Genomic DNA, 8,284 nt, shown 5'->3' with positions numbered 1-8,284 from the left:
CTATAAAGTTTGAGGGTGGATGAATTTTGTGGAATTATTTTTGAGAAGGTAAATGTTTGAAACTTTTAATTGAAGATAAAAATAAAATAATTATAGTTTTTTTTTAATTTTTAAACATAAGAATAAATGTAAAAAATTCATAAATGTTATTATTTTCATATTTTTATTGCGTTGGCTACTATTTTTTCTGTTCTTATATAAGAAGGGCTAATTGAGCCCATTAAATCCAATTTTTTATTACAATTATTATTTGTCATATTTTTCAGAGGCAACACCCTAATCTAGCCAAAACCATTAAAAGAAAAATTAGCCATATAAATAAAATTGTGGAAATAATAATATTTCTTAGGGTTAATTCTCTCTAAATCCTTAAACTATAGTCATTTTCCGTTTTTTCCCTCAATCTTTGAACTTCCCACAAAAAACCCCCAACTTTCAATTTTCCTAATTTTCCCATGACGGGTTTTCCGGCCAAATTCGAAGTCGGAATTTTCCTATGTGGCGTTATTCATGCCAAATCACCCTATACGTGGCAAATCACACCCACCCTCCCCCTCACACGTCACTCTCCCCCTCCCACGTCACTCTCTTTCTCTCTTCCCCCATCCCCCTTCCCCCTCTCCCCCCGTCTGGCTCCCCCCCTCTCTTTCACCGCCACAACCGCCCAGATTCTGGGGACGGCAGTTTCCAGGAGACGACACAAGCCGAAGAGCGGCGTCGACTCTGCCGAAATTTTAGAGGTGGCGAGCGAGCTCAGGCGGCGCCGGCTTGAGGGCCGACGTTTTCTGGGACCTCCGTCGACTCTCCCCCTTTCCATATCCCCCACCGCCGCCACTTCCTCCCCCCTCCCCCTCCCTCTCTCCTCCACTCGCCCGGCGCCGATTGAAAACCCACGTTTGAAAACCCACTTCGCCCCCCCTCCTTCCTCTCTCCTCCACTCAGATACCAAATTTCAGATACCAAATTTGAAGAGGCTCGGGGTGTTACTGCGTTAGGCGGCGTGACTGGGAGACAGAGGCTCATCGGAGGAGGCAGGTCAGGGCGGTGCTGCTATTTATGGCGCAAACCCTAAGCGGCGCGAAGAGGGGGAAAAACCATAGCTGCAACTCTGAAAACGTGGGTCAGAGAGAAGGGTTCTCAGGTCGGATCTTGGGAGCGCGGAGCCTTTGAGGAGAGCGGTCGTCGGGGTAATCTGTAACAGACAGGGATGAAGGCGGTAGTCTGCCGGTTTTTTGGAGAAGATGAGCGGCGGCGATCGGACTTTGAGAAGAAGGTGGTGGACGTGGCAGAACGGCGACAAATTGAAGAATAACAAGCACGAAACGACGTCGTTTATGTATAATAGATACTACGTCATTTTATTAAAAATCCGGCGTGTCCATGTCACTTAATTCCGATTCCACGTGTGATTGAATTTGGCCGGAAATTCCGTCATGGGAAAATTAAGAAAAATCAATTGTTGGTGGTTTTTTATGGGAAGTTTAAAGATTGAGGGAAAAAATGGAAAATGACTATAGGTTAAGGATTTAGAGATAATTAACCTTATTTCTTATCAAAATACCCTTATAATGTGTAACCGTATAAAATACAATGTTATACACTTTTTTCAATTTACATGATTTTACAAAATCGTGTAATAGCCGCAAAAAGTGTGTAACAATATATTTTGCATTGTTGCACACTTTCAATGTTACACACTTTTATATTATTACACACTTTTTTTGAAAAAGTGTATAACAGTGTAAAAGTGTGTAATAATTGTTCGGTGAGACAGTGAAGGAGAGAGAGAGAGAAAAAAAGTATTATGAGGGAGAAAGGGGCATGCGGCGGCATCGATGGCAGCATAATGGTAGCAGTGGACGATGGCGGCGATGTAGAAGAGGGGGATGGTAGCGGGAGAGGTGAAAGAGACAAAGGTGGGGGAAGGAGGACTGCGGCGAAGAGAGAGAGGGGGAAGGAGGCGGCAATGCCAGTCAGGGGAGAAAGGGGCTCCGATGAGGTGAGAAGGGGAGGAGGGGTGGAAAGCGACAACGCTCGGGTAGAGGAGGAAGGGGACGGAAGCAAGAGAGGGGTGCCTTGCGGCTGACACATCCCGCTTCCCTGAAGAAGCCCCCTCTACCACAAACGCATACTCTGTCGCCCATGATTCTGCAAACCTCCGACCTAAAGACGGCGGCACGCACCCACACACACAGGCGATACTGCTGGTAGCAAGCAGTGGTGGCAGACGGTGGCGGCGGCGCGAGAGAGGGGGTTAGGTGGCGGGAGATAAGGTTTAGCCGTTTAGGGGAGGGGAGGCCAAAGGTTTGGATAATTTTTTTAGCTTTTTTAAAAATCATTGATGGTATATTAGTACATTTATTTATTACTATAAAAGGCTAGTATTTTAAGTTTTTTATGTTCATGGATATTATTTCTTTTTACTACTCCCTTCATCCTTGTAAATTGTGATCTTATTATCATATTGGAACGTCTCTGAAAATTGTGATGTTACCTTATTTGAAAATAACCCCACAATTTTCTCTTCTCATTATTTACGCTAAAGTGTGAGACTCAATTCCATTCAAATACAATTACTATACTTTTTAAAAAAATTCGTGTCATTTTTATTGGATCATAATTTTTAGGAACGAAGGGAGTAAATAATAATACATAGATTCACCTGTTCATTCTATATAATAATACATAGATTGACCTGTTAATTCTATTTTTTCACTTGTTACTGCATTTTCTCAGTACATATAGAAAGGGGAAAGAATCATCAATAAAGTAGGAATGGATAAAGACAACATATACATTTCGTAGCATTAATTCCATGCTTCGGAGACAATTTGTTCTTTGATTGTTAAAGGGGTTAAAGACTGATTTAATATTTTCTATAGTTTCTTTAACATTTCCTCTGTTATTCTTTACCATTTTTAAATATATGATCCATTACTTATTAACCTTCTCAGCAGAGGGACATAATTTTTCTAATAGAGAAAGATAAGGAATAACTTGCCTGTGGAGAAACTGACTGAGAAAAGGACCAACTTTAGACCATTTATAATTTCTTTTCGACTTCTACACCAAAATTTTAACTAGCATACCTTTATTTAACTTTTGAATAAATTATGCATCTCCACAAACAAGAAAAAGCTTTTGAAGAAATTCTGTCAGTCAGAATAATTATTTTTTGCACACTTCTTTTCCCTGAAGCCAACTTGCAATTATTCCCCTTGTCCCGATTCAATAGACCACAAACATTAAATACGGATATTAAGAAACGAATATTTATAATAAAAAATGAGGGAGAAAGTAACTTTTATTGACGATATATGTGTCTAAAAAATAGGAGAGAGAAATAAAGAAAAAAATAATTATGTATGAAGTACAATGACATTTGGTATAAATAATGGATTATATGGGGATATTTGTTATATGTTGACTTTCTATTTTTGGAAGTTGCCTATTGAATTTGGACGTCCGAATAAGGAAACATGACCTATAGAATTGAGATGAGGGAGTAGTATACAAGAACTTATATTGTTTGTTCTATATAATAAAATACTGAAAATTAACATACTATTCCCTTTCCATGAAAATCGTAATCTTATTTCTGTCCATCAAGATTTAGTATTTCATTATTTGAAAATTGCCCCTTATATTATAAACCTCATCACTCTCAATATTTATAAAAACTCAACCATTTAACATCAATTTTGATGGGTATCCTTCTTCACTCAACTTTAGTGGTAACTTTCTCCACTCTATACATATCTTTCAATCATTTATTAAAACTTGTGCCCCTCAAACAACATTATAATTTTGGCAAAAACTTCGTTGAGAATGTATGGATGAGATAGGTCGGGACGGGCCTGGGTGCGGGTCGGGTCGGATTTGGTCGCTGGTAGAGGCGGGCTGGACGCGGGTCACAAGTCTGTTGAAAAATACGGATAATTCGAAGTAATTATTGTTGTGATGAAAAATAATAATCGACATGAAGAAATGTAATGTTTTTGAAACATTACTTTATTTATATCAATAATTACTTTTTTCTTACAACAATAATTACTTGATCAAAATAAGTTCACTGTCGTCACGCCCTTCGCTCGCGTCCTTCGCTGCTTTGCCAACCAACCGCGCTGGGCGCGGGTCATGGACTCTTTGAAAAATATGAATAATTTGAAGTAAATATTATTGTCAGGAAAAGTAATAATCGACATGAAGAAATGTATTATTCTGAAACATTATCTTTTTTTATATCAATAGTTACTTTTTATTATAACAATAATTACTTGACCACAATAAGTACACCACTGATGCGCCCCTTCGCTCCATGCTTGTGCCCTCCACCCGCACTCAATCTCACAGGAGATCGACTCTATAATTTTTCTGGGCTGTCGAAGTATTTCAATATCAGTTAGTTTTCCTACTAGTGTAGGACCCCTCTTAGGTTCCTTCCTCCCATATATATATATATATGTGTTGTCTTAGATCACTCCTAAAATAGTTGAGGGGGGATTTAATTAGAGAGAAGAAATGAGTGATGAACAAATGTTACGCGATGAACTGTTTAAACTGACGATGCGACAGGAATGGGAAGCAGTGGTGAAGAAATACAAGGAAAAGGCAATTGCTCATACTCTGAAGCTTACGAAATCAGAGGACACAGCCTTCCATATAGCCATCTCCAGTTACAATCCTAAATGCCCCAACCCCAACCTCACCCACCAAAGATGCACCGAGGAAATGCTCTCTTTGATGGAGGAACGTCAATCTCCATGCGACGTGGTGAAGATGGGTAACGTGAGAGGAGACACCCCTCTCCATCTCGCAGCTGCAGTTGGATGGGAGGCTCTCTGCAGGCGAATAGCTTCAGCTGATCCCGAGCTCATCAAGATCCGCAATGCCAATGGTGAGACCCCTTTGTTCATTGCAGCTCATCACGGCAACCTCAACACGTTTCTCGCTCTCCACCGTGACGGGGATAAGCCTGATGAGACTCTCTGTAGGAGGAAAGATGGAAATACCATCTTGCACTCTGCCATTTCTGGGGAATACTTAAGTAAGGATTACTTTTTTTATGATATTTTTAAGTCCCTTAATTAATTAATTTGCATTCTTGCTACAGGATTAGCTTACTCGATATTGGACAAGTACAAGAATCTTCTCAACTCTGTTAATGTTGATGGAGAAACTCCTCTCCATGTTTTAGCAAGAAAGCCTAACTTGTTCAAGAGCAGCTCCCAACTTGGATTCTATGAATCAGTCATCTACGAATGTAAGAATCCCTATTCGTCATGTTTATTCAGCTTCTCTATATATGTACATATGTAATTAGTTTAATGATACAAGTTGGCAGTGCTAATTAATGGAATTTATCTGTGGTTTGTGGATAAGTTGTTTTTGTTGATGATCTGAAGAAACAATCCAAACATAATCCAAGTGCCAGCCAGAGTAATGGCTCAAGTAAAGAGAAATTCCCGGAGAGCTACAAGACTTGTGTGAGCATCTTCCATCTATTATGGGATCCAATTTACAATAGTTATAAAGGTGATTATCGATTAACTAATCTCAAATTTGCCCAAATCTTTCTAGAGTAAAACATGCTACTTAATTTCCTTGTATTTCCAGGAAAAAAAAGTACTCAACAACCGTATGAGGAGCATGGCGTTCCAATATATGAGAGTTTCTTAGGTGAATACAACTGAAATTTTATAAGAAAAAAATCTGTGTGGTTTCTTGAAAAATAACAGTGTGTTTACCCTTGGTCTCCAGCTGGGTGTTCAAGATCCAAGAAACAAATAGCCCCTCCTACAGTTGAAAATGTGGAACAACAAAGTATGGATTAGTTCATTTTACATTCAGAGTTCATATTGGACGATAATTATTGTTGATGAATCTAGCTACATTTCGAATGTGTATATATTGGGATGTGCTAAGTGTTTGTGAACTTTCTGTTTCAGCCAAAGTTGAAAAGAAGAAGAGCAAAGATTATGGCTCCTTTCCTCCCAATTACACTACCTGCATTAACATTTTCAAATTTGCAACAACGGTCGCGCTAACAATTCTTGGAATTGGTAAGTATAAATTTCACATCAATTTGATTGATTCTAGTTTGCTTTTATAAGCTCAAGTTCCTGGTTATTGTTTGGTGTAGGATTCTTGAGGATAAGAAAGATTCATGACAAGAAAGTTCGACACTCTCATGCGATGGAGATCATGAATAGAATGATTGAGTCGGAACCAAGTTACAAATATAATAACGACGGGCAGCGCCCCATCCATCACTCAGAAGCATCCACTATTCCAGATAGCCCTCCCAATGATGCAGAAACCCAAACTCAAGAATCTAAAGATGACCACAACATTGGTAATGATAAGAAAGATGCATGAAAACAAATTTCTCTGTTTTGTATACTAAATTACTAATATTTCCAATTTGCGTTGGTTGCAGGAGACGACAAGTCTAAAAGCAGCCCATTATTAGTAGCTACTGAAATGGGAATCCCAAAAATAGTGAAGAAATTACTTGATGCAGTCCCCACAGCCATTCAAGATCAAAACTCGGAAATAGTGAAGAAAATACTTGACGTAGTCAAGGACAAGTACTCTAAAAGCGTAGTAAAGGACACTCCATTATTAGTAGCAGCTAAAATGGGAATCCCAGAAATCGTGAAGAAAATACTTGAGGTAGTCCCCATAGCCATTCAAGATCAAGACTCGGAAGGGAAGAACGTGTTGATGGTGGCAGCGGAAAACCGGCAAACCAGCGTCTTTAATTTTCTCATTGATGAAGCAAAACTCCCCGAATATGTGTTTCATCATTTTGATAATGAAGGGAATGGCATCCTTCACCTGGCCGCAAAGCTCGGGGAGAAGCAGCCATGGCGCATTCCTGGTGCTGCTCTGCAGATGCAATGGGAGATCAAATGGTACAAGGTATATATACCTACCTACCTACTATTTACATATTAATAAAAATTATCAATGATACATTGTTGTTATATGCAGCATGTGAAGAGGTCAGTTCCAGCACTGTGTTACAGTCAGCACAACGCAAAGGGTGAGACTCCAAGGAGAATCTTCACACAAACACATGAAAATCTAGTCAAGTCAGGAAACGAATGGCTCGTGAAAACCGCGGAATCCTGCTCCGTGGTGGCGGCCCTCATCGCCACCGTCGCATTCGCCACCTCCGCCACGGTCCCCGGCGGGCTAGACCAAGTGAAAGGGTACCCTATTCTGATAGATCGCAATGCATTCGACATATTCTCGATCGCGTCGCTGATAGCGCTCTGCCTATCCATCACGGCACTGGTTTTCCTGCTTGCAATCATCACTTCGCGATTCGAAGAGCGGGATTTCAAGCGAGACCTGCCGAGGAAGCTGCTGATGGGGATGAGCTGTCTGTTTTCGGGCATAGCGGCGATGCTGCTGTCGTTCTGCGCGGGGCATACTTTTATACTGAGGGAGAAGCTGAGGATTGCTGCAGTGCCGATATACACAGCAGCGATGATACCAGTCTTGTTTTTTGCAATGGGGCAGCTGCCCTTGTACCTTGATCTTGTTTGGGCTGCCTATGTCAAAGTGCCGCTACGCAGCTACAAGCTCTTCCATCAGTAATAACGCTTTTGTATTGATTTCTAATGAATCCATAAATTATAGCTAGGGTTCTATACGTTTGAGTAATTGAGTTTACTAGCAGAGATAACCTTCATATTACTTATTTAATAAAAGTAAATAATAAATATAATATTTATTATATTTAATTTAATTTTTAAATAGCAATTTGGTTTATTTGATTTTATAACTATATATAGTATAACCTCTTTAAAATAATAGTACTCAATAAATTGATAAAACTCTATAAATTAATAAATTTCTCCGATCCGGATTTGGGCTACTTCAAAAATCAATTTTAATAAAATAATAATTTTTAAGAGAACTCTTTTATAAATACTCCCTCCGTCCACAAAAAATAGTCAATTTTTGCTATCCTAGGATGTTCACAAAAATTAGTCTATTTCCATTTTTAAAAAACTATTTATCACATGGTGTGGGTCATATTCTCTACTCACAATACAATTAATTATCATTATAAACATTACTTTTTAAGTGAGACCATTTCTCCACTCATAGTGCAATAATCATTTTTTTAAAACCCGTGTCGTTCCTTACTATGACTATTTTTTGTGGACCGAGGGGTAGGGGTATATAGGTTTCATTATTATAAATTAATAATTGTTAAAAATATTACAATTATGAGTATTATGGTAACTTGTTAAAATATGAACCTATT

At 39.0% G+C, this 8,284-nt stretch overlaps 1 protein-coding gene across 1 annotated transcript; it reads left to right on the top strand.

The window, feature by feature from the left end:
- Nucleotides 1-4,323: 4,323 nt before the first annotated feature.
- On the top strand, nucleotides 4,324-7,663 carry LOC131003874 (uncharacterized). Its single transcript, XM_057930445.1, has 9 exons — nucleotides 4,324-5,047; nucleotides 5,114-5,263; nucleotides 5,383-5,535; nucleotides 5,617-5,679; nucleotides 5,761-5,823; nucleotides 5,949-6,062; nucleotides 6,143-6,355; nucleotides 6,440-6,924; nucleotides 6,997-7,663. The coding sequence occupies exons 1-9, from the start codon at nucleotides 4,522-4,524 to the stop codon at nucleotides 7,606-7,608; spliced, it is 2,379 nt and encodes a 792-aa protein (XP_057786428.1). The 5' UTR covers nucleotides 4,324-4,521; the 3' UTR covers nucleotides 7,609-7,663.
- Nucleotides 7,664-8,284: the final 621 nt, after the last annotated feature.

This window comes from Salvia miltiorrhiza, unplaced genomic scaffold (genome assembly GCF_028751815.1).
Source record: "Salvia miltiorrhiza cultivar Shanhuang (shh) unplaced genomic scaffold, IMPLAD_Smil_shh original_scaffold_282_1, whole genome shotgun sequence".
Classification (NCBI taxonomy): Eukaryota; Viridiplantae; Streptophyta; class Magnoliopsida; order Lamiales; family Lamiaceae; genus Salvia; species Salvia miltiorrhiza.
Note: the sequence above shows the minus strand (reverse complement) of the source record. Positions and strands in the feature narration are given on the sequence as shown.

Bases quoted from the DNA above. Each gene is read 5' to 3' on its own strand.
- LOC131003874 (XM_057930445.1), top strand. From the start codon at position 4,522: ATGAGTGATGAACAAATGTTACGCGATGAACTGTTTAAACTGACGATG. The intron at 5,536-5,616 runs GTGATTATCGAT...TTGTATTTCCAG, and splicing joins AATTTACAATAGTTATAAAG to GAAAAAAAAGTACTCAACAA. The intron at 5,824-5,948 runs GTATGGATTAGT...TTTCTGTTTCAG, and splicing joins TGAAAATGTGGAACAACAAA to CCAAAGTTGAAAAGAAGAAG.